General features: G+C 40.0%; 1 protein-coding gene across 26 annotated transcripts in view; it reads right to left on the reverse strand.

The window, feature by feature from the left end:
• Positions 1–2,735: 2,735 nt before the first annotated feature.
• Positions 2,736–26,906, reverse strand: part of ALPK1 (alpha kinase 1) — a 142,592-nt gene continuing 118,421 nt past the window's right edge. For 25 of the 26 annotated variants that reach the window (XM_031664348.1, XM_031664347.1, XM_031664339.1 and 22 more), the window contains 10 exons: positions 20,463–20,522; positions 18,719–18,805; positions 17,931–18,007; positions 16,891–16,986; positions 15,308–15,412; positions 11,990–14,123; positions 9,229–9,382; positions 5,891–6,053; positions 4,649–4,835; positions 2,736–3,471 (listed from right to left, as the gene is read on the reverse strand). In XM_031664348.1, the coding sequence (XP_031520208.1) occupies positions 3,272–3,471; positions 4,649–4,835; positions 5,891–6,053; positions 9,229–9,382; positions 11,990–14,123; positions 15,308–15,412; positions 16,891–16,986; positions 17,931–18,007; positions 18,719–18,805; positions 20,463–20,522 (3,263 nt within the window). In that variant the 3' untranslated portion in view covers positions 2,736–3,271. Of the gene's footprint in view, positions 3,472–4,648; positions 4,836–5,890; positions 6,054–9,228; positions 9,383–11,989; positions 14,124–15,307; positions 15,413–16,890; positions 16,987–17,930; positions 18,008–18,718; positions 18,806–20,462; positions 20,523–25,692; positions 26,646–26,906 lie in introns of those variants that run through there. The other variant, XM_031664349.1, reaches the window with a different exon arrangement.

A 26,906-nucleotide genomic window follows, 5' to 3' on the forward strand; every position in this document is an offset into this window, starting at 1 on the left:
GAATGTTCTTAAGATATCACTTCATCGTTTTGCCTAACACTCAGTCCATATTCAAAATCCCCAATTGACTCAAAAATGTCATTTTATCACTGATTTGTTATCCCACTTTTAGTGATCAGATTGATTGAAGTGTGAGTAGCATCAGCCTGATTCTTCCGTTATAAAGTTCCCCATCTAATTTTCCCCTAATAGTTTTAGCAGCCATCAATGCTTTCTGTCCAGATCCATTATTTCATTAATGGATGCAAAATCATGATTTTCTAGTTTTAGTCTTTCTACGTTTATTTGTTGGACTTCTATGACATTGAATAGAATTGGGATAGTAGGCAAATTTGTCTTGTTCCTTTTCTCAACTTAAAAGTTTTAATTGCTTCGCTATTAATTATGGTATTGCTGATTTAAGTTTAAAAGAAAAAACCTTTGTCAGATTTAGAAAACTTTTCTTTATTTCTAGTTTTCAAAGAGCTTGTTTTTTTCTTTTACCGTGAGTTGATTTTGAATTTTATGAAATAATTTTCTGCATCTTGTGAAATTACATGATTTTCTCCCTTTACTTTGTTAGTAGGATAGATTGCATTTTTTTTCATTTCCTTAATAAGCATGTGTTAACTTTGGTTTTCCAAGAAGCAGATACCAGGAAAGGATTAAACATGAAAGACCTCTATTGGGAGAAATGACTGTAAAGGATCAGTTGGAGGGAACAAGAGTAGGCAGGGGACTATGCTGTGGTCCTGACACCTATAAAAGGAGAGAGCAAAGGGTTTTTTGTTTGTTTGTTTTTGTTTTTTGAGATGGAGTCTTGCTCTGTCACCCAGGCTGGAGTGTAGTGATGCGATCTCAGCTCACTGCAAGCTCTGCCTCCTGGAAAATTAGCCATGACCAGCCTTTTTTTTTTTTTTTTTTTTTTTTTGTATTTTTAGTAGAGGTGGGGTTACACCATGTTGGCCAAGCTGGTCTTGAACTCTTGACCTCACGTGATCCACCTGCCTCCGCCTCCCAAAGTGCTGGGATTACAGGCCTGAGCCACCACACCCGGCCTTAAGAAAGTTTTGGTTAGGCCAGTGGCAAGACTTTCTTCCACAGTCACAGTCAGCAGTTAGAAATATTCTGAGACTAGTGTCCTTGTCATGCTTAGTCACTGGCTGACAGCAAGCACATTGAGGGCAACATGGTTTCAGCATAAACACAGTGATGGTTTCAAAGGAGTGGAAGCTGGGAGTGTCAATCAACTGTGATCCCCACAACAGGAGACTGGAATGGGTCTTCCTTGCCTCAATTGCAACTGTGAAGAGACATGTGCAGCAACCTCAAATTGAGAAGAGTATAAACTATCAAGTGTTCAGACTTGATACATGAAGATCATGTATGCAAGTTTGAGTCTCACCAACCAGGTAAGCCGCCCAGACCTCCCGAGCTAATAGTTAAGGCTGAGGGAAACTTAGAATGAACAGTGGAGGACAGGGAGAGTGAGCATCAGTTGCAGCCCCCAAGAGTAACTGCAGAAAAGAATTGTTTTATCTCACTGGTTGCCCTTTTGTTTCTTTCAGTAAGATCACGGAGGAGCTTTTTCCTAAACCTGTGTGAAGAAGTAGATCTGTGTCGGGAAAGGGATGGACTGTGGTAGCCAGGAAAACGTATCTTTTTTTTTTTTTTTTTTTTTAAAGAATATTCTTTTTTTAAAAAAAGCTTTATTGAGATATAACTTACCTACCATAAAATTCACCCTTTGTGTGTCTAGTCCAATGGTTTTGGTATATTCATAAAGTTCACAACATTCAATGATATTGTTGTTTTCTTTTTTACTTTTATTTTAAGTTCAGCGGTACATGTGCAGGTTTGTGTCATGGGGGTTTGTTGTGCGAATTACTTCATCACCCAAGTATTAAGCCTAGTACGCATTAGTTATTTTTCCTGATCCTCTCCCTCCTCCCACCCTCCACCCTCTGATAAGCCCTGGTGTGTGTTGTTCCCTCTATGTGTCCACCTGCTCTCATCACTTAGCTCCCACCTGTAAGTGAGAACAAGTGATATTTAGTTTTCTGTTCTTGCATTAGTTTGCTAAAAATAATGGCCTTCAGCTCTATCCATGTCCCTGCAAATGACATGATCTCATTCTTTTTTATGGTTACATGGTGATATGGTTTGGCTTTGTGTCCCCACCCAGATCTCATCTTGAATTGTAATCCCATAATTCCCATGTGTCATGGGAGGGACCTGGTAGGAGGTAATTGAGGCAGTTTCTCCCATGCTGTTCTCATGATTGTGAATGAATTCTCACAAGATCTGATGGTTTTATAAGTATATGGCATTTCCCCTGCTGGCACTCATTCTCTATCCTGCTACCCTATGAAGAGGTGCCTTCTGCCATGATTGTAAGTTTCCTGAGGTCTCCCCAGTCATGTGGAACTGTGAGTTACTTTAACCTCTTTCCTTTCTAAATTACCCAGTCTCAGGTATTTCTTCAGAGCAGTATGAGAGTGGACTAATACACATAGTGTTCCATGGTGTATATGTACCACATTTTCTTTATCCAGTCTACCTAAATGCCCATCAAGGACAGACTGGATAAGGAAAATTGTACCACTCTTCCATCTTACTTTTTACAGATTTAATTATACTAGAAGGAAATATGGGAGAATTAAAAAGAAAGAAACTCAGAGTATGAGGAAGATCTAAATATTATACATAACCAAAAAGCCATATAAAATAAAAGATTGATGAATTCAACTATATAAAAAATTATGCACAGATAAACATTTTATGCAAGTCAAATGTCAAAAGAGAGAAAAACAAATTGAATTTGTATCACAAAGGCTCACATTTTTTTAATATGTGAAGAACTTCCAAATCAATAGGAAAAGCCCCAGTAGCATCAGTCTTGATAGATAGTGACAAAAAGCTCTAACATCTCAATGGCTTAAACAACACATGCCTTTCTCAGCAGTGCTTTGCATCCCTTATGGGTGAGTTGGGGCTGTTTTCCATGTTGCTTTCCTTGCAGGACTTATGCCCAGAAGCAGCAGTCTCCTGACACATTCTTGGTAACTGTGGCAGAGGGAAAGAGGCTCTGCAGGATCTCGTACTGCTGATTAAATGCAGGACTTAAAGTGATACTGATCAATTCCTCTCACAAATCATTGGCCAGAACCTGTGTCACGGCCCTGCCCAAGCCCCAAAGGACCAGACTGTGCCATATTCTGTGTGCCTGGAAGGAGAGAACCAGATATTTGAGAGCATCACTAAGGTCTGTCACATTACCAATCCATACAGCCTATGACTTATATGGTTTCTCCATTGAAGGTCTAGTCAAAGAAAGACGATGGCAGATTTCATTACATTCCACATGCTGGTTATTAAAGAAGTAAAAAATTCCTCTTTTTCCAAAATTGGTAGTGACATCTTTCTGATCAACAGAGTGAATCTGGGGATCTGTGAGGTAGATGAGTCCTTTTCCATTACCGGTTACCCAACCTGAAAGAGAAATGAGCACACCTGAGTATTAAATTCCTTGTAAATGTCCATCAAATGTTTACAAAAATACACACACATACACACACACACACACTTAAAGAGATACTTCAAACACTTGGCCATCCTGTGGTTTATAGTTAGTAAATTCCTGGTAAAGAATTTGGATTGCATATTCCAGTTATTGGTTTAAGAATAATTAAATATTGGGTAATTATATTTGTCAAATATGACATCCCCAGATCACCAATTTTCAAGGTATTAGAAAGCAATAAAATACACTTTGAATAATTATCAATATCATAATATGGAATATTTCTTTCATGATTCAGAAATTTCTTTAGTGACTTATTAATTCATATACTCATCTGTTCATTCAACAAATATTTATTGAGTGCAGACACTCTATAAAACACTATTTTAGGCACTGGTGGTACCGATTGAACAAGGTAGTCAAAAATCTTTGTACTCATTGAGCTAACATTCTTGTGAAGGGGAACAGATCAAAAGTTAAATATATAACAGAGTGATAAATGCTCTGAGAGTGGAATAGGGAAGGTCCTGGGATGTCCATGGAACCATAACTATAAATAATTATAATAAATCTTACTTATAATTTACATGAAGTATAGGGTATTTTCTAATAAAAATTCTAATGAATAAAATACCAGACAAACTAAAACAAAATTAAAATATTAAGGTAGAATTGAAAAGTAGTCTTATTTAAGTACATAGCTTAAGGATACAGATTTCTGTTCTATAATGACCCCCATTATGAAACCCAACATCACACTTTTAATAAGGGTAAGGGACTGGAGAAAAGGAAAAGTGGAAAGAAGATTTCGACATGTGAAGAAAATGCAATGATAAGAAATATACATCACTCAAATCTACTTGAGTGAAACAAAAAAAGCTGTTATAGATATGCTCTGGTATGAAGCCCAACAGAACATAAACCAGACCCTCTCACTGATTATGTGATACTGTAGACATTTGTAGAAGTTTTGGGCATTTTTTTCTTTCAGGAATTATTTGCTATATATAGTAAGATCAATTAAGTTAACTCCAAATAGTAGCCTATACAGAGAACAATCTATTAAATTAAAATTAGGGAAGCTAGTTACAAAACTTCACTTTACATATAATATCAAAAATAAAAATAATTCCCAGTTTCACATACCTTGTAAATCGACCACAACATCTCTATGATTAGAAAACTCATAAGAAAAATGGCCATAGGCCAAGCCATATTCTGTGGCTTTGTATTCTGTTTTCACCACTTTCGTATTATTTGACAATTTTACAAATTCTCCCAGTATGTAAGGTTCCACACTGATACATCCCTTTATTGTCTTGTCCTCTAAAATCTGAAAAATAGCAATGGGAAACATTACAGCATAATGGTAAAGGCCATTGTCTTTGGACTTGGGTAAATCTTGGTTTGAACCTAGGCTCTGCCACTTTGCTTCTCTGAGCTTCAATTTCATCATGGGTAAAGTGGTATAATTATAACTACCTTTTAGGCTTGTTAAAGGGACTATGCAAGGAAACGCATGTAAAATGCTTAACATGGCATGTGGTATGTCATAGAACTTAAATTTATTATTATTCACATATTAAACTGCTCACTTAAGATTTAGGCCATGAGGTGACCTTTCCTGGAGGCTAGGTTACCAGGACATGAAGTTAGATCATGCTCTGGGACTCTAGGTTGAAACATCAGTTTAAGTGTTTCTATGCTACTTTGTGGAGTTGTTTCAAAGGTTAGAGTTAAGGTTTGCAAACTGCCTGGCACAGTGAGTGACATAAAGAAGGTATGAAATGGATGATAATTATTACGATTAGGAAAAGATGGGTCTAAAAATGTCTCTGGCCAATGAAAAAATTATTGCAAGTATGAATGCACTAAGGATCTAATATATTCAGGGTAGCAAGGCATTCTTGATCCAAAGAAGAGAAAACTCAATGGGAATATTTGCCTTTATCTATTGAAAGGGGTATGTTAGTGAAGAGAGACTGGTCTTCATGGTCCCAGGAGGGAGAGCTGTAATCCATGGACAGAAGTTAGAGAAAGATAGATTTGGGCCAAGTCTAAGAACTTTCTAACAATTAGGATTATTTGAAAGTGAAAGGGGAACAATTATTTTTTCTTGCTGAAGATATGTAAGCTTTGTCTTAGTAACCACTTGGTTGCAAGGGGTGAGGCCAACAGGCATAAAATGGGATTTATGCATCATGTTGAGGAGATAGTTTGTACTAGATACAATCTTTAGGGTTCTTTCTCTCTTGGAAGGTACAGGGACAACACACAAGGATAGTTTGCTAAAAATGCTAGCCTGACTATGTGGAACCAGATACTCAGATTAATTGATATTCAAGTGTGATTTGGAAGATCCAAATGATGTGTTCAGGATAATCTTACCAGTAATATTGTGGATGGGATGTAGAATATCTGTGTGGGAATGTTTTGTTCGTAGAGTCTCTTGTTAAATTCTGTCACATAGTGCTGTGCGGTCATCTGCCGCTCTACATCAGTAAAGTGGTGCCAGAGCCCCTTCTGCTCCTTATAGTCTTTCCCAACATACCTAGGAATGAAGAAAATCCACACAACAAAACGCGAAAGTGCTCTCTTACTTACTATGGAGTGAGAGAGAGGAGATCAAAGACATATGCAAGAATGCTCGAAACATCTCTTTTTCTGCCTTAGACAGTGAATATTAATTATTTTGACTTATCTCAAGATTCAAATAATTTTGTAAGAGCTACTTGAACAATGGAACTCACTCATTCTAGCTGACCCAGAGAGATATTGGTTATAAAGGGAAAGTGTCGCTTAATGTAGAAGTTCTCCAGACCTCTGGTAAGACAAGGGAGTAGCAAAGTATACTGGAATGCACATGGATTCTGGAGTCAAGATCTTCCACTCCCTGCAGTGTGGTCTTATATAGTCAGTTCATCAATCTGAAGCCTTCCTCTATCCCTTCCTTTTATGATTACTTCATTTCTATAAATACTTATTATCCATCAACACCTCTTATGTGCATAACACTGTGCTAGTCTTGAGTGACTCGAAGAAAGTGTGAGACATGATTTGTATATTTCAAGAGCTAATAGACAGTTGGTGTGGGAAGATACAAGGCAGTAAATGATTACATGCGGAAAGAAGCAAAACACTGCTGCACTTTACTGTAGTTTATACTTGCTGTAAACTGGTGTGAATTTGTGAGTAATTTCACATGTGCCCAGAGTGACCACCAAAAATCAAGGGGAATTGCTTGAGTCATAGACTTCAACCAGGGTAAACTCTCTTCAGAAATTTCTGAATCCTATATAATAATGGAACTTAAGGAGGCTGGGGTTTTGGCCATTCAGACTCCTGAAGACCAGAAAGGAAATCTGATAGAGCAGGCTGCAGTATGGCCTCAGAAGGCAGTCTGCAGAGGAGCAGTTGTTGTAATAGAGATGCTATATCAGTGCTTTAGGCAGTTCTGCTATGGAGAGACCCCAAGACCTACAGAGGGTTTGAACTAATTCAGAATTCTGTTGACTGATGCCAGAGGTGTGCACAAGAGAGTGAACCCTGTGAGTACTGGCTACTGGAGCATTTCCTGAACATTCTGCCGGAAGACCTCCAGTCCTAGTTATGGGATCATCAATCTGAGAACAGAGGCCCGTATCTTCTCTCATCTTGTACCATTTTTTTTCTGGGATCATTTTTCTTCAGTAAGGATTTGTTCATGGTAAACTGCCATGGTCATTTTTTCTTTTAAGCTGCAAATGTCTTTATTTTGCCTTCCTCCGTAAAAGAGAGTTGCTCTAAGTATATGACTTCCATTGTCTCTGACTTCCATTGTTGCTACGAAGAAACCAGCTGCAGGTCAAATTAATATTTCTGTGTAGGTAATATGTCTTTTTTCTTTGACTGATTTTAAAATGGTTTCTTTGTCCTTAGTGCTTGGAGTTTGACTACTGTGTACCTAGAAGTGGATGTCTGACTGCCCACCTTCTTCCCTTCCTGCTTTCTTCCAGCTTCTTTCCTCCTTTCCCTTCCGTTCTTATGATTCATTGTGCTTTCTGTATTTCAAGATTAGTGTATTTTGGCAATTCTGAAAAATTACCAGAAAGTATCTGTTCAAATATTGCTTTTGCTCTCTTTCTATTATTTTCTTCTGACCAGAAATACATTGAACTCTCTCACTCCATTCTTTACGTCTCTTATCCTCAACTTATTTCTTATCTCAGGTCCTCCTATGGTGTACTCTGGTGTATCAGGGCTGCTGTCACAACATGCCACCAACTGGGTGGCTTAAATAACAGAAATTGATTTTCTCACAGTTCTGAAGCCTATAGTGGTCTAAGATCAAAGTTCCAGCGGGGCCAGCATCCTGCTGAAGGCTCTAAGGAAGAATCCGTTTCAGGCTCTCTCCCAGCTTCTGGCAGTTCTTTACTATGAGGCAACATAACTACAATCTTCACATGGCATTCTCTCTGTGTCTGTGTCTATCTCCAAATTTCCTCTTTTTATAAGGATATCAGTCATATTGGATCAGGGGCCCACCCTACTCCAGTATGACTTCATCTTCACTTCACCAATTACATCTGCAATCCCTCTATTTCCAAATAAGATTGCAGTCTGAAGTACTCAGAACTTCAATATTGAGTTTTGGGAGACACAATTTAAGCCTCAGCACCTGCCCCTACTGCTTAGACATGTGATTTTGGGCAATTCCTTAACATCTCTGTGACTCAGTTCCCTCATCTGTAAAGTAAGAATAATAACAGTATCTACCTTCAGAGGGTTTTGTAAAGATTAATTGAATTAGCATATAAATCACTTAAAACAGGGCCTGGCACATGTTTACCATAATAATGATAATAATCAATAATCTTTTCAAGAAATGTACTTCCACTGCTTACAGAGTCACTTGATTTCTCTATTTCTATTTATTTCTTACACTATTTGGATTTGAGCAAATAATAAGGCCAACTTTAAATGAAAAGTCATGGCTTATAGGTCTTTTAAAATATACAAATGATATAAAATTATGTCCTAAACCCAGTGAAGACCACCTGTGGCTACTAATTTTCCAGGTGAGTTTTTGTTTAAAAATTTTATTAAGAACTAAGGCCAAATCAAAAACTTTCCAGGCATTTACTTCACTGGGGCAGGGTTAATGAATATACTATTTATCCTGGGGATGTAGCCATTCCTGATTCCCTGCTTTGTATGAGTGGTATCTGAACTCATTTCCTTCTGCGTATAGCTTTTGTCACTGGCTGCACCCTCATTCCTATGCGGGATCCATAAAGGGTTCAGCAATCACTTAGATCCCTGAACAGGCTTCATCTCTGGCCTCAGGATTTTCCTGCCTTTTTTCAGGCTCACCTGTTTACTTAAAAGTGTGCTTTTCATAATTTACCCTTTTTGCCAGCATTTTTAGTGAGTATTGAAGGCTCTCTGGCCTGCCATGTGACCAGGAACTTTATTTTTCTTATCAGTACAATATGACCAATAATGTTTCCCTGATGGATTTGAGGTCCTGTAGCTAAAACATCCAGCAAAACAGCTGATATAACGTGGGTCCTCAATATATGGTAACTGTTGTTAATTAATTAATAATGAAAAGAAAGACGTGTAGAAATCTGAAAATATATTTTGGCTAAGTTTTTCAGCCCCTACAAAGTCTCATGAGTGATTACTTAACAGAAGGGCAAGGTTAGCTCATCTTACATTAGTATACAAATGTTTTTAAGTAATACCTCCCCAGAATTTCTTCTTGATGAAGATGATGAACCCAAAAAGCATTTCTTTGTCTGCCTTTTTTCTTCACAGTCAAGTAGTCCCCCAAATAGACAGCAGTTTCCTGGGCTGTCCACAGTTCAGACTTTTTTGAATATTTTAACAAAAGAGCAGCTGGAAAAAAAAAAGAAGAAAATGAATCTTATTTTCAAAAGGATGTTACAATTCATGAATAAAGCTGATGCGACACAGGTCTTACACCAGCTCACCTGAAATCTTCACTGTTTTATACATTTTTCTCTAATTTTCATCTCTTCTATGACAACTCCAGTATTAAAAAGTTAGTGAGAAATAATAAAAAGGTAACACTTTATAAATTACAATGAGGAATAGCCTTTGAGTCACAAAATCCCTTATTTGTGATGAAAAGGGATGAAGATAAGCATGAAGATTCTATATGAAAGTAGTGGAAAATAAAGAAATTTTAAAATCAGAAAGTCTCAGAGACCATTTTAGGACAAGTGACACATGTTTGCAACTTACTATTATTACCTGGGGATCTCAAATAATAGAAGCTACTACTGATGGCAGATCACATGAATAGAAATAAACTAGATAATTTTACCTAATAGGCTCCTGGCAGCTCTGGGAAACCTAGCATTATATATTCAAGTGCACCCTAATTTTCTTTTCATTGTTTTAGGTTGAGAAAGTTTGGAAATTATTTGAGAAAATGTAGCTACTGTAAAAACATGTGAACTCAACTGAAAAAAGGAAAAGACAGAGGAAAAAGGAGGGGCAGTCTCCACCTTAAAGAAAGGAAGAACAGTGCTAAGTAAGAAAGCATCTCTTTGAGGAGAAAGACCCACATGAATCCTAAGGAAGGAGTACAACACTTTGGTTGCAATTAAAATGAAGTAAACAAAAGACCTGTGTCTAGATTGTGAAAATAGATAAATGAATGGGACATGTGGGAGAGAAAAATACTTAAAGCAAGATAAACTGACAGTTCTGGGAAGGGGTTACCTACAGACTGGGTGAGATGGTGACTAGGGTTGGGTGACTCAGTTAGAGAAGGTGGATGGAAATGGAAGGTGAGTTGTCTGTCCACACACAGGACGGGTGACGAATTGAGAGAAGAAAAGAGGAAGGGAATCATTGTTTTGTTTCTGCCATTTTGGGCCTTGCTTCCTCGAATGTATTTCATCCACAAATTAGCAAACAATAACAAATAACAAGAAAGCAGTTACCTCATTGTAAGAAATGTGATTCCAAAATTGCAGAATCTCACAGTAAATAAGAAAACCCTATTGCTGGAAATTTTTGCTTTTTTTTGGTGACAATGTGATGTGTATTTTAGTCGGACTTCAAGGTGGCAGGCAAAACATTGGAATACTTTGAAGCAGAAGCTCTCAACAGTGGCTTTAAGCAGAATCACCGGAGAGCTCATAAGAAATAATGATCCTGGGTCCACACTCCAGACCCATTAGATGGAAATCTCTGGGGTGATGCATTGGAAGTTTTTAAAAGCTCCCCAGAAGATTCTCATGTGGCGCCAGGGTTGAGAACTACTATTTAGTAGCCAGTGCTTAGCAATCCATGTAGTTTGTTTCTTCTGGGATGTGCTTTACAATCTTTTTTTAATCATTCAAATCATTTTTCTGTATCGTAGGAGGGCATTTTGATGTGATTCCTGAGCTAAGAGAAGAATCTCCTTCTGTCTTCCTCCCAGCTTGTCTACCACTTTTAAGCTGTGTTAGACATTGACTACTAGGTGGCTCCAGCCCAGGCTTCCTGCTTTGGGCAGTGACACTGGGCTGTTCCTTAAGCAAGAAGTAGCTGCTGATTGTAACAGTAGGGGTACTGTAGTCTGGAAGTTTTTATCGCCCCTAAATTCACATGTTGAAGTTCTAACCCACAAGGTGATGGTGTTGGGTGTTGGAGCCTTTGGGAGGTGATTAGGTGCTGAGGGGTAGATTCCTCATAGATGGGATGAGTGCCCTCATAATAGAGACCTCAGAGAAACCCTTCCCCCTTCCACTATGTGAGGATACAGAGAAAAAGCGCTGTCAGTGAACCAGAAAGCAGTACCTTCATCCTGGACTTCCAGGCTCCAGAATTATGAGGAATAAATTTCTGTTGTTCATATGATACCCAGTTGATGGCATTTTGTTATAGCAACATGAATGGGAGACAAGGACACACTTGACCAACCAATTGGCTGGCAAGAAACCGCTTAGGTAGACAGGTGTAAAAAGTCCCTGCCCAATAGAAAGATGATATTTAACTAGGTCAAACCATGTCCCCACAGAATTCTAATGGGGATAGAGAAAAATCAGTTGGTTGTAAAAAGAGTCAAAGGAGAAGATAGATGCTGAGCAGATAATATGGCATCCAGCCTGTTAAAATCACCTGATTGGTAATGAGAATCAGTGAAGAAGATAGATGCTGAGTGGATGAGACGGCCTCCAGAGCTGTTTTCAACCCTTAGTGATGGTTGTGCTGGAGTCCTCTGAGTTTCTTGTCTCCCTCACTGCCTTGTGTGTCCTTAGAGCAAACCTCCAGTATGCAAGGTAGCCTGAGCAAGCCTCTTTACAACCATTAAGGTCCATCACAGAGAGTGAGGGAGACCCCTGAAGCATACATTTCTCTGTGAACTCACAAAGCACACCAGGGGTCTATTCCTTTCATGAGCTTTAAGTGATCTACATACCAAGCTTTTCAGAGCGCCCCAACATAGCTGCTTCCTGAGGGGGGACCTACTGAAAAGTTTGTACTTACTATGTGCTCGGTGGAGTTGGCTGGGCTTAAAAATCCCCGTATTCTCTAGTCTCTGAAACAGCCAATCATGCCTCACTCCTGCCAAGAGCTTTTCAAAGTCATCAGGTTGCAAGGTGCGAGCCTCAAGGATCTCTTGCCTTGTCTTTCCCGGCAATGAAACCCAAGAACTCCCACTGGAATTCAGATAGGACAAAGGACTGTCCCCCTCAGAAGAACCGCTGGAAAACACAGGTGATTTCAGCCACCACGATGAGGATGAACTGGAGTTCTGGCTGCAATTTGGCACGTTTCCAGGCTCATTTCCTTCCTCTGTGGTAGTGCAGTCCTCGCTGAGGACAGGGAAGAGGATGTTACTGCTTACAGAGGAATTGGGGGTCTCAGCCCTCTGACCAGGCAGCTCTCTCAGAGTGCACAGTCTATGAGAGCCAAGCCCATTTGTACAGGGAACATCCGTGCTGTCGAGCAGTTGCCCCTTCTCATCCACCGTGGAGGCATCAGGGTCGATGCCCTGCTCTGCGACTGAACCACCACTTTTACTGGAGTCAGAATTTTGAACAGGCTGATTAGGGGTGAAGGAGCTATATGGCAGCATGGAAATGTTTCCCAGAGAATTGTGCATGACCCTGTGAAAGTCTAAGGGTACATCTTCAGTGCTTTCTGCTGTTTCTCCTTCTGGGTCAACCCAGGAGGGACTAGCTTTAAATGTAGGGCCTGTGCCTCTTTCACCGATTTCTTCTCCCTGCTCTTTCTCCTGTCTGTCTTTCGCATCACAGTTGGTTTCTGGAAACTCATCAATTATTTCAAAGGCTTCTTCATCTTGGACTGAAGGATGTGTGCCCATATTCTTGGGCCTACCAGAATCAGAAGACCAAGAAGGAGAACCATATGAGGGTCTAGAGTGAGCAGAAGTATTTCTGGGTGCCATATTTCTGACTTCCTGGATACCTTCTGGAGCTCCTTCTAGAAGCCCTGCACCAGGGGCCAAGAAAGTACCTGGGATATTATGAGGAGGGAAGGGTGTCAAGGGCAACTGTTCATGCAGCTGATTTTGAGAAGGCTCTGCATTGTCATCTTTGGGTTCCTGAAGAGAGACATCCTGAAGCTCTGAACACAATGAATGCACAGCTCTGCCTTCCCTGTCATTCTCTAGCTCCTCAGACAAGGCAGTGGAACACTGAGTGTCCACCCGATGTTCTTTGCCAGGCTCTTTTCTGGCTGACCTGTCATCAACATGATAATTCACTTCCTCCCAGCTTGCAGAGGAACTAAACCCTGATAAGTTGCTCCAAGCACTGGAGCTCTGGCTGCCACTCAGAGGCTTGTTGAAAACAGCTCCCCCACCATTGCTGTAGTCCGATGGCTCAGTCTCAGTCTCTACATCTTGATCCAAGGAGACTCGAAATACGTCAGAATGGGTCCAGTTTCTCCTTCCTCCCCTTCTGAGTTCCCTCTGAACATTCTTAGCCATTAGAGAGGAAGATATTCCTGTGTCTCTTTGACAATGTGGCTTTTCTTGAGTAGTACTCACAGTATCTATGTTTTTTGTTTCTGTTTTTAGAGCAGTGATACAGACTCCTGTTTTTGCACCTTTTTGTTCATTTTTGTTGTTTCCACAATCACTTTCAAATACTTCACACACCGAAGTATGGTGCTGTGAATAGGTGTCAAGGATTTTTTGGAAATCCACTTGCCTATGCAAGATAAGTTTATCCAACCTGCACTTGAAACTCTCTGGAACATAAGATCTGTCATCTAAATTTGAGAAGCTTTGAACTTGTAAATGTTCCTTCACCTGGGCAATCACAGACATAATTTCTTGAGACAGGGCTTCTCTGTCCTGACTTCTGGAGGAAGTGCTGAAATTGTACAGCTTCCCCATCGCTTCCTTACAGAGCTGAATTGCTGCATGGACTGTCCCTGTTTCCCCATGGAGCCTTCTGTGCACTGTGGTGAGACCAAAAGCAGCTTTGACGAAGCTGTGAAGCTCCTGTTTTCCAGTAACAGGCTCATCATCTCTCTTGGTGAGAAGGCCAATCTCAAAGGCCTCTTTGGCTTCACACAGATAAAAGTTTTTCATTTCTGGAGGACAGTCATTTGAACTACTATATGACAATAAGCACGTGCCACGGATATTCTGGGAAAAATACCGAATACCAAATCAGATATTGAATTAAAAACTGGAAGTGAATCAGGACAAACTTTTCATTTCTGGAAGACAGTCATTTGAAATATTATAGAAAAATGAACACATGCCACAAACATTCTAAGGAAAACGTACAGCAAACATTGAGTTAAGGACCCGAGGTTTTTTTGGTGAATCAGAAGAAGGGATGGGGATGTAAGTGATTGGCTGACATGAAGGGGTAAGAAATTAGCTTCAATTACCATCCTAATGTATTTCTGATACATTTTGATTAAAGACAATAGACTTGTGTTTGTTGCTGTTGTTAGTTTTAACAGAGTCCATCCATGGAAATGGATATAAGTTTCTCTATGCAAATAAGGATGCTATATATGAATACATCATTCATTTAATAGTCGAAACAATAGGGCATTGGTATCCAAATGCATCTGTGCATTTGAATCACCTGGGCAATATTCTAAAATTAAAGATTTTTGGATACCAACCCCAGAGATTTGCATTTAGTGGATCTAGGGCAGAGCTCAGAAATGTGTAGCCTTTGTTTCTTATTTTTTCTTTCTTTCCTTTTTTCCATTTTTTTTTTTTTTGAGATAGGGTCTTGCTCTGTTACCCAGGTTGGAGTGCAGTGGTGCAATCTCAGCTCACTGCAAACTCAACCTGCCAGGCTCACATGATCCTCCCACCTCAGCCTCCCTGGTACCTGGGACTACAGGCGTGAACCACCATACTTGGGCAATTTTTATGTTTTAATTTTTTGTAGAGACAAAATCTCACCATGTTGCTCAGGCTAGTCTTGAAATCTTGGGCTCAAGTCATCCTCCTACCTTGGCCTCCCAAAGTGTTGGGATTACAGGTGTGAGCCACCATGCCTGGCTGGAATACATAGTTTGAGAAGGTTCCTCAGGTGATTTTGATGTGCGCTCAGGCTTGGGAACCATTGCTTCACAACAGACAACATTCTATCCTTGGGCTGAATTAACTTAGCTCCTAGCAGGCTGTGAAAACTCCGACAGATAAAATTTTTCCACATGTGGTGTGGAGTCTTATCACAATTGCCACTGATGAGACACAAAGCCTATTTGAAGGTTAAACCTTTCCCTTCTCACTGATTACATCGGAAAGCACCCTGGGGAGAGGTCCTGTGGGGGTTTGAGGAAGGGCCGCACTCTGTTTACCACAGCTGTGAGCACGAAGAGTGGCGTGTAGGCACTGAAGGCAGCTGCCAGCTTGCAGGCTTCTGCGGCGGACAGCACATGGTGGTCAAACTCCTTCAGCAGGCTCTGTGAGAAAACAGGAGGCTAAGTGGAATGGTGATAATTAATTATCAATGAGCAAAAAACAGGCTATGAAATAGTTTTGCTTTTCTTTCATGATTTCAAGGGACTCCTCACCACAACCCATTCAGAACAGTGTCAATAAAGAGTAAGTGGGTCTAAAGACCACAAGGTATTGACTTTGCTTTTTCCCAGCAGCCACACACCTGTGCAATAATTTGGGTGAGCTTCTTTGGAAGATGGTGGCAGTTCTTTGTTCAAAGGAACCTGCAAATTTTGCAGCCAGATTAATTGATTTCTGCACTGCTCTTGGCCAAGAGTCCTTTAATTGATGATTTCACAGCAATTAGGATTCATTTATTAATTCTATAAATATGTACAGAGTACCTCCCCATGCCAGGGCCTGTTCTAGACACAGGAGACAGCAGGCAGTGAGCCTGCAAGGAGCTTACTTTCTATTGTGGGGGAGGGATCAGTCACTATACAAAACAAGTGAAGTGTATAGTATTTGAGATGATGACAAATGTTCTGGAGAGAAAATAAATGGAGAAGGGGTTAGGGAGGTCCAGGATGGGAGGGAAGTGTGCAATTTTAAACAGTCATCAAGGATAACTTCAGTGAACAAGGGACATGATCCTCCTGTTTTGGTCAAACAGAAAAAGCAACATCTTAGATTCAGATTACCATCAGCAAGCTGTATGTGTTCTTGTGCTACACTAATTAGTACTGAGCATGGTTACCATTGTGATTGGGGTCTTTAATAAAAATGGCAATATAGATGATAATAAACACTCCATTTCAGCACAGTGTGAAGAGCAGCAGAACATCCTTGCCACTTCTCTGGGCTGGTCAGAGACCTGCACTCAGCTCCCAGTTCTCTCTCTTACTGGTTGTGTAAACTGCAGAGGTTAGTTAGTTTCTCTGCACTGCATTTTATTTTCCTCTAAAATGGAGTGACATAATTTGCTGTACCCTCCTCAGAGGGTTTTATGTAGAGATATATACACTTTTTTGAGTTGTAAAGTGATATATAAAAATTAGCAGTCATTATCATCAAGGACGAGAGCCTGGAACAAGGGACTGATGCTCTGATTTAAACAGATGATGATGATAAAGTTTAAAAATTATTACCCCTTTATCATCAAGATGGCCCAAGTTTGGAAACTGAATTTTATGATACTCGGAAAGAAGTGAGGCTCAAAATAATTTTGTTGATATTCATTCATTCATTCATTCATTCATTCATTCATTCAGCAGTAACTTTCTGAGCACCCTCTGAGTGTCTGGTACAGTGCTGAGTGCTGGTATAATAAAGCCAAACACGACCCCCCAGGACTCCTCCCCAGGATTCCTCCCATCTGTGTAGCAGGGGCAGCACTGAGCTCCCGGCCTCCCAATCTCCTGAGAAAGACACCCACTAATCACCCACCAACGACACCATTGACAGTTTTACAGATGATGCCACTCAGTGTTATGATAATTACCAAATTAATTTGTGGATTGGTTTTAAACTTTTCATAATCATTCTTGCTCATGGAAACAAAGATGTCTGCCAGTATACCTAATGACGTGGAGAGGCCCTGTAAGAAAAACACAAACAAGACACAGATTGGGAATTCACAGTGGATTACTGCTCTCACTTCATGGCCTAAAGGCAATGGTTATCCCTCCATATGAATGATTTGCCTATTATTATTTTATTACTGACACTGGAGATGCTATTTTTAAAAGTCAACATATAATAATTGTACATGTTTATGGGATACAGTGTGACATTTTGACATATGCATACATTGTGTAATAATACCCTGACTTGGAGATACTTTTAAATTGGCTGCCACAGAGCTTGAAAGATCAACACATCCTAGGGCAGGTGGGCCTAATGTAAACACAGCTACTTCTCAGTTGGGTTTCACTGGGTGATCAGTACTAACTTGTCCCTACTGCTAGGCCTGAATAACTGGCCCAAGGAAGAGTTCACATCACAGTCTGTATTGTAAAAGAATCGTAGACAGCAATTGCTTACACAGCTCAGGGAAATGTAATAACCGGACGCTTCAGATGATCAGACTATTCCCACAGAATTCTAGAAAATGAAAATGTCAAGTAGGATTGACATATACTACTTGATGCTACATAAACAATTGAAGTCTTCGCCCACTCAACTCAAGAAAAATGATTTTACATATAAGCAACTTGGCCATCTCAACTTTGCTATGCAATCAAGTAAAGGCTAAATATATAATAAAACAGATAAATGAATGGACCAGTAGAGATAAATATATAAATGGACAGTTACAAATGATTATAAAAACACCGTCTATGCCCCAAGAGTTTAGCTGTGAGTGAGTATGAAGTAAGACACAGAAGGAAGTTACTAACTGTACCTGGTCCTATGCTCATGAAAAATAAATAAAAATAGGAGAGATGAAATTGATACATGAGAAATGGAATTGTATCATAAAGAGATAATCATCTAAAGACAAATACAGGAAAGGAGAAAAATAAGCACTAGACAAACCACCTTTTTATCCAGCTGAGGAAGTGACAAATATCCTACGATGGAGGCCCATATTAACTCTGCTGCTTCATACCACATCCCTGAAAAAAAAGAGGGGCAGGGAGAGGGACAGGGGAGGAACAGCTGGTATCTGTGTTCTTGTATGAGACAATACCTTTGAAAACTAATACAGAAACAAGACTCATTAGATCCTGTTAGGAAAACTCAGGCTTAGATTAGATTGACACAGTAATGTTTTTCCAACTGTAATAGAGACAATTTTTCCATTTCACTGGGAAATAGAATTATTATATATTTGTATATATAATATGTATAATATATGTAGTTTTCTCAGTATTTTTACAAAAATAATAATTGCCACCTCCTGTTAAAATTTCTCAAACCCTTATTTTGCATTCTAAAGTATATTAGCATTCTATAAACTTGAAAAATTCATGAATACCTTAAGGAATGAACGAATACAGTGTCACGGTGGGTATAGTATAAGGTGTCACCATATTACACGGAGTCCTGCTGAACTGAGTCAGGTGTGAGAAATAACACTGGGAACCCTACAGTTAACATCACAATATACAACCGTGAACCTCTCTAACAAAGCTTACTAGAAAAAAAATTTATTAATATTTGTGACACTCCTAGGATCTTAAATGCCATTCTCTTTTCGATGAGGAAACTAAGGCAAGTGGAAATTAACAATTTTAGCCAGATAAAAGAAGAAAATTCCACAGTGAAACCATGCAGCCAGGCTTCGTAAATGAGCTTTGAGAAACCCAAGTGTTAGATGATGGTACCTAGCTTTTGCAGAATCTGCCCTCTGATCTGTATACAGACCGACTGCACCAGGACCTTGTCACTTTCATTTCTGTACAGCCAGGTACCTAAAAGTAAAGAGGAAAACTTCCCTTGAATTATCAGAGATCTTGCCTTATAAATTAAAAGAATTTTCACAGAAGTCTTCATGAGCACATGTGACATCATTTTGAGAGACAATCTCGTCTCTACATTTAGAATCAGGTCCAAACTTCTTGCTGTAGCCTCAGGCTCTGCAGGAACTGACTCCTGTCTGGTCTCCAGTTCCCTCACTTACTCTCTGTCCACTCTAGCTTTATTTTGCCTCCTTGTAATAGGACTGGCCTCTTGCTTCATGGCAGCTGCACTTACCACTAGCCCTGCTTGGGATCCTCTTTCCTCTGGCTTCTTAAGAGGCCAGATCCTTCTTCAGGTCTCAGCTTCAGTGCTTTTCCTCAAAGGCCTCCACAGATTAATTTTTCTACACCGTTACCCCCACTGTCTTATGGTTGCTTTGCAGAGGGTGAGGTGGATCCCATCTGAGGAAAATTTGTTTGGATGTCAAAACTGATGACTCCACACGTGTACCAAGAGGGTATGAGAAGATTTATTGCTCACATAATGAGGCTTTCTAGGGTAAGTCAGGCTGGCACCCAAGCTGCTCCTTTGACTCAGGCAGGGAGTGGTGAGTGGCTTTGCTTGTCACTGTGACTGGGGTGTGGGGCCGGGTAAAGGTTCCTGGAAGCTGGGTTTGGGTGTGTGGATGAAAGGGCTTTTTGTTGTTTGTTTGTTTTAATCAGCCTGTCCAGTGTGAGACAAAAGTAAAAAAGGCTGTGGCTTGAAAACTGTCAGTGGTCAAACATCAAAAATAGAGGCAGACTCTTTACTGCCCCCTCACTATTCTCTGTCACATCAGATAATATTTATTTTCTTCCTAGCTTTGAATCCGTGTGTGTGTGTGTGCGTGTGTGGTGTGTGCACATGATGGCAAGAGTGTATATTGTAGTTTAGTGATGGTGGCCACAAGTGAGGGGTGCATGGTTAATATTTGGATTCCAAACTATCTCCCCATTAGAAATGTCCACAAGTGTCAAGGAGTTTGAGGCCTCACATCCAAGCATGCTGAGTTTAAAAGTCCAGTGGAAACTTCTCAACTTGTTGATAAACTTGCTAACTTAAATGCCCAGAAATTCAGACACGATATCCGAAGGCTTAAGTTATTTGTTACCCAATTATTAGGACTTGCTTCCTTTCATGTATAATTAAATATTGAAAGAAAATCCATTTGGAAACAAGTTTTATTAAAGTTCTCATGTACCAAAAATCAAATCTATTTTCTGAACCATTTAAATCGATAAAGCCAAAGCAGACTCTTCTGAACTTACAGGCTTTTATTTCCAATCACAATTTTGTTTAAAAGCTGCTATCGAACCTTTATAAGGCCCACAGAGGTACCTGCCTTGACCGTGACCGTCCATTAAATAACATACTCTGTAAGGAAGCAGGCCAATAGTAGATTCCTTGTCTTTGTTTTTTGTTGTTGTTGTTGTTAACTTAGAGAAAACAGACACACAGAGATGTAAGCTGCTTGATCAAAGCTTCTTCATTCATCAGTGGCAGAGCCAGTCCCAGATAGCTCTGAAAACATCTAATGTATAGTAACTATTAAGTCACTAAGTTGTTATTAAATGAGTGCTCTGTTTGGGGCTGAGGTAAAGGTCATTGTGAAGATATGAAAGTACTCACCCGTTGCTCCATTGTTGCTTATTAGACTGCTCAGAATATACTCTGCTTTTAAAAGTTTTCCTGAAAAGCAGCAACCAAATGCCACATGATTAGCTTTGAAAAGGCACTTAACAATTACAAGTCGTTCATGCTCTAAGATGGATATATTGCAGCAGGAACTGTAACCTCCCCTGGAAACATTCCATTTTATAATTTAAAATCAATAATGACACCATCTATAAAACTGAGAAAGAAAGATGAAGTTTTCAGAAGCTGGTAAGGTGGGAAGTTGGACAGTATCTAAAATGGCTATTAGATTCATACGTATGTGATAATTCTTCACATAGAGCAAGGCTTGTGGAGTAGAGGCAAACTTTTCTAACAGGCTGTGCCACCTCCCTGTGAAAGTTATACTTCAAGAAGTGCAATGGAGTTACCCATGGACAGGAACTAGTTATGGAATTATCAGGAAGGAATTTGGAGGTGGGGAGTGAGGAGATTCTTTCTCAAGGGTTTACTTATTTTGTTACTACCACATAGGAAGGGCCTATTCTATGGACACCTGTTGGAAGCACAATTGTTTATCCTTTTAACCAAACATTTCTTTTTCCAGGCACCTCTAAGCCCTGCATGATCTGGCTTCCATGACTTCTTTGACCTCACCTCTAACTTCTTGTTCCTTCCTTCTCAGCCCTCTACTTCAGTCACAGTGGCTTCCTTATCATCCCTTGAGTAGACCAGGCTCATTACCACATCAGAGTTTTTGTATTTACAATTCTTTCAGTGTGTAATGCTTTCATCCCAAATGTCTGCAAGGCTTCCTCTCTTCTTTTTCAGGTCTTTGCTCAAATGTCACTGTCTCTGAAGGCCTCCCCTGACCATCTTATTTTAAATTACATACATAGACATATGCTCTGGCTGTGGTAGACTGTATTTCCAAAAAGACCACACCAATATATTCCATTCTTCACGCTTATTTGCAATGATGACCTGGTCATTTTTCCATCAAGAAGTGGAATCTAGAGTTTATTTCCCCTCATAAAGAACACAACTGGCCCTGTGACCTGTTTTAACCAATGGAATGTGGCAGAAATCTGGGCGTTAAGGGATCTATAAATTTTACCTTCCCTTCTTGGAACTTAGCCCAATGCTCTGAGGAAGCTGAGGCTGCCACATGGAGAGGCCCAAGCAGAGGAGAGCTGAGGACCTCCCCCGAAGCCTCCGCTGGGCCCTTAGCTGGCAGCCAGTACCAAATGCCTACTGTGTGGATGAGACCATGACAGACCTTCTAGCTATCTCAGCTTCCAGCTGACAGTAGTTATAACAATCACCCAAACTACAAATTATGAGACTGAATAAATTATTACTGTTTTAAGCCACTAAGCCATGGAGTGGCTTGTAACATAGCAATAGAGAAATCACACACTTAAAAGTGGAGTACTACTATAACAAAAATTTTGGAGACTTGAAGGGTGTCGAGACAAAAGGCAGTGAAAAAATGGTTCCTGGAAGTTTGAGAAAGGGAACAGACATTATACCTGCTGTAAAGTTTGGCAACATGGTCTCCAGGAGTAATGTGGACTGTAGCAAAATGTAACCAGTGGACTTGGTGTCTAGCTAAGGAGATACCCAGGAAGGATATTGAAAGTGGCAAAGTGTGTATCTTTTAGTTACCCAAGATAAAGTACAGGAAGAAAGCGATAACCTAAAGAAGAAACTACAGTAGTCGCCTCTGTCCCCTGTTTCCTTTTCTGCAGTTTCAGTTACCAGCAGTCAACAGCAGTCCAAAAATATTAAACAGAAAATTCCAGGAATAAACAATTCATAAGTTTTAAATTGCGTGCCGTTCTGAGTAGCATGATGAAATCTCATCCTGCCTGGGACATAAACCATCCCTTTTTCCAGCAGATCCGTGCTATCTACGATGACCACTCATTAGTCACTTAGCAGCCCTCTCCATTATCAGATGAACTGTCTGTTGGGTAATGCAGTGCTTGTGTCCAAGTCACCCTTATTTTACTTAACAGTGGCCCCAAAGGGCAGGAGTAGTGATGCTGGCAATTTGGATATGCCAAAGAGAAGCTGTAAAGTGCTTTCTTTAAGTGAGAAGGTGAAAATTCTCAGTGTAATAAGGAAGGAAAAAATTCATATGCCAAGGTTGCTAAGGTCTATGGTAAGGATGCATCCTCTATCCAAAAATGGTGAAGAAGGAAAAAGAGATTTGTGCTAGTTTTGCTGTCACATCTCAAACTGTGAAAGTATGGCTACAGTGTGTGATAGGTGCTTAGTTAAGATGGAAAAGGCATTAAATTGGTGGGTAGAAGACATAAACAGAAATGTGTCTTGATTAATGGCAATCGGGCTTGGGCATCTACTGGGGTCTTGGAACGTATCCCTCATGAATAAGGGGGGACTACTGTATTCCATTTTTAAGCAAGATTTAGAGAAAGTAGACACGGCCCGGAGTAGTCTTTCCAGACAGCAAGACATTGTGAAGATAAATTTAAAATATTAAAACCTGGGGAAAAGGTCAAATTCAGGGCACTGGCAGTAAAATGTGACCTTAGGGTCAAGATCAAACCAAGGGCATGGCTGTAAAACACTTTGTTAAGACCTCAGACCCTCTGACCGAGCAAAAGAGCTTCTAAGAATCTTAAGGGTGCTGTCCTGTATCCCTTTGGTTTGCAGCCCAAAGTAACATTCAAAGATAAATGTAGGCATTTTCCCCCCTAATTTAATATGTTAAAAAGTTAGAAAGCATTTAAAGGAATTATATCAGCTTGATTTAAGAAGGGCAGAGATAGTTCAAAATGAAAAGAGACACATCTGGGAGTCAAACTTTCTATAGGCATGGAGCAGGCTGAGATGTTTTCACAAAAAATATTTTATGGGCCAGGCACGGTGGTTCATGCCTTTAATCCCAGCACTTTGGGAGATCAAGGTGGGTGGATCACCTGAGGTCAGGAGTTCGAGACCAGCCTGACCAATATGGTGAAACCCCATCTCTACTAAAAATACAAAAAGTAGCCAGACATGGTGGCGTGCACCTGTAGTCTCAGCTACTGGGGAGGCTGAGACAGGAGAATTGCTTGAATCCAGGAGGTGTAGGTTGCTGTGGGCTGAGATCTCACCATTGTACTCCAGCCTACATGACAGTCTCTCTACGTATGTATGTGTATATGTGTATATGTATGTGGACAAGGAAGGATGATTCAGAGGACAAATCCAAGAGCTGAGGAGAACCATTCTCAAAGAGAAAAAGTGAGCCCTAATCCAGAAATAATTCTTGTCCCCACATCAGGAAGACTTGGGATATATGCCTGGCTAGATTTTAGATTAATATGAACTGTGACTGCTGCATGACTCATTTTCCCCGCTTTTGCACAGAAGCGCCTATTGAAATTATCTTTTCCTGAATCCCCGTTGCATGTCAGTTGTGTTGGAAGATAGATAACTCGTCTTTTAGTTCACAAGTCTCTGCATCCCCAGAAATACCTGAGAAGCTTTGTTTGTCCCTAAATGTACTTCAGAGGATAAGATCTTAAGCTTTGAACCTGAACCCTTAATGGCACGAGGCTTTGAGGGAGGAGTGAGTGTATTTTGCACATGAGAGAGATGTGTATTGTTGTAGCCAGAGCATGAACTATGATGAAATTATTTTAGGCCAGTAAATTTGGGGAGTGGCTTGTTGCAAAGCAAATGATCACAAAACACTGTCACCGCTTCTCACCTTCTCTGCTTTATTTTTCTTTGTCATTTATTGCCATAAGACATACTGTATATTTTAATTGTTTCCTCATTGCCTAGGTCTCCCCAGTAGAGAGTGAATTCTAAGACAGTAGGAGGTTTTGTCTGTTTTGTTCACTGTCCTGTCCCATGTACCTCTAACAATGCTTGGAACAGGGCAAATACTCAATAGATATTTGTCATTCATCCAAATACATGTTTGAATTGTGCCAGGGATTGTGCTAAGAGCTGGAGACGGAATGATGAACAAGACAGAGCCCCTGTCTTCAAGGTAATAATAGTAATAATAACAACAATAACAGCTACCATTTATTGTTTACTATGTGATGGACATTGTTCTAAATTATATATAAGCACTCTATTGTCTTCATTTCACAAATAAAGAAATGGGCCTTACAGAAGATAAGTATCATCACCAAAAGATATGAACCAAGGCAGCCTGCCATGAAAGTCCAAACTCTCCAGTGCTAAACTGCTTCCCAGAGATACCACTATTTCAGATGAGTTGTCCAACATGATATTTTTGTAGGGGACCATTTTCAGCCATGCAGGATATAATTTTCTTTCTTCACATTCTCTTTCTGTCATCAGAGGAGGGAATATACAGCATGAAATAATATCTGCAGGTTTTAGAGTTTCTCATCTTCTCTCCTTCCCTTACCAATTTTTAAAGTTACTGTCCTCCCTCCCTTTCGCTCTACTTCTTTCCTTTCATCCTTCCTTTCCTCCTTCTTTCCCTTCTGCCTTTCTTTCTCTTTTCTTCCCTCCCTCCCTTTCTAATTTCCTCTCTGTTTTAAAACGCCATTGTTTTGTTCTTTATAGTTCTATCTTCTCCCCCAACTTGAACCACTTGAAGACAATGAACCATATCTTGATCATCTTTATAACTATCCTAAAGGTCTAATGCAATTGTTGGCACATAGCAGGCTTTCCACATATATTTGGCCAAAAAAAGAAAGACAGAGAAAGAGAGAATAAAAGAAAATTAGTATCTGAAATCATGGTTTACAGTCGAATTAAATTTATTCACATCAATATGTTTAAAAAGAGAGATATCAAATGAAATACCTAAATGAATAAATTTTATCAAAGCAATCTCTATTCTTAAAAGATATATTTCTAATTAGGTTTTGTTGCTAACTAAGAATGGGCATTTAAAAAATACTGACTTTGTATTTACCAACCTTGCTTAATTTCTTAATTCTAACAATTAATCTGTGGATTTCTTGGAGTATTCTGTGTGCAGCCATAATCGTCTACAGATAATACCGTTTTTGTTTTTTCATTTCTAGCCTTTATACTTTTTATTTCCTTTCATTTTCTTACTGCCTTGAGAGAACTTCCAGGAAAGTGTCAAATAGAGGCAGTAATGAGGTACTTTTTTTTCTCAACCTGACTTTAAAAGGAATTCTTATAATTTTTCATCATTGGTTTTGCTGGAGGCTTTCAGTTACTTCCGTTGATCAGTTTAAGAAAATTCCCTCCTATGCAGGGAGGAACTTACCATTTTTCAGCTCCAACTTATCATCTTTCAGTTCCAATTCACCCTTCAATACCTGCTTTGTGATCATGCGGATGGATCTGGTAAGCATTTCTCCTTTGCCAGCTAGCAAGATGGTAAGGATGGTAAGCCTTGTCATCGTGGGTGTGGAAGGATGCTGCATGGCAAGGGTGCTTCTCATCCTGACTTGATGTGCTTCTCTGGCCAGGCCACTGTGGGTACCACTTCCTCAATGCCCGACTCCTACAGCACAGGCTTTCATAGCTTTCCCTGTGCCTGACTCCTGCAACACAGGTGATTTCTGTAGCATGTCTCCTCAGTGTGCAGTGGTCAGTCGAACCCAGCAGTCAGTCCTCCCAGCTGACTTTACAGTGAAGTGCTGTCAGTTAGGCTCCTGTGGTCACCAGTTTCCCCGGCACTCTGTAAAAAGGCAGCTTTGTGGTGAGTTCTAAGGCACAGCGCCTCCCTGTGGACGGTTTCCCCCAACACTCAGAAGGTGGGTTTCTAGTGAGTTCTGCCAGCATGGAACCTTGGTGACTTCTCTGCCATGCAGCGAGCCATGTCTGTACCTTCTCCAACAAGGTCTTGATCTCAGCCATGGTGTGTGTATGAGGGCCAGGAGCTCTTTTTTAGGTGTTCTATCTGAGTCCAAGGAATAGTGGCTATACCTTGTAACTGCTATCTTGCACTCTTTAGAGTTCTTTAGAGTTCTCTTTACTTTTCACTAGCCAAGCTCTCATTACTCTAATCCCCTGAAATAGTAATTCTTTGTATCAAATTTTCCTTGTTTAAATTACTGTGTGGTTTCTGTTACCTGATTACATTTCTATCCCTAGTTTGCATTTTTAACCTAAGTTGGTTGAAAATTTTATTAACTTTAAAAAATCTATTTAGGTGAATGCATACTTTTTCTTCTTTATTCTGTGCATGTGGTGCACTAAATGAATAGATTAAAAAATATTTAACTATCAGCCAGGCATGGTGACTCATGCCTATAATCCCAGGACTTTTGGAAGCTGAGGCAGGAAGATAGCTTGAGCCCAGGAATTCAAGACCAACCTGGGCAACATAGAGAGACCTCATCTCTACAGAAAATAAAAAAGTTAGCTGGGCATGGTGGCACATGCCTGTAGTCCCAGCTGCTTGGGAGGCTAAAGTGGGAGGACTGCTTGGGCTTGGAAGGTTGAGGCTGCAGTGACCCATGATTGCACCACTGC

The sequence above is a fragment of the Papio anubis genome, chromosome 3, assembly GCF_008728515.1.
Source record: "Papio anubis isolate 15944 chromosome 3, Panubis1.0, whole genome shotgun sequence".
NCBI classification, from domain to species: Eukaryota; Metazoa; Chordata; class Mammalia; order Primates; family Cercopithecidae; genus Papio; species Papio anubis.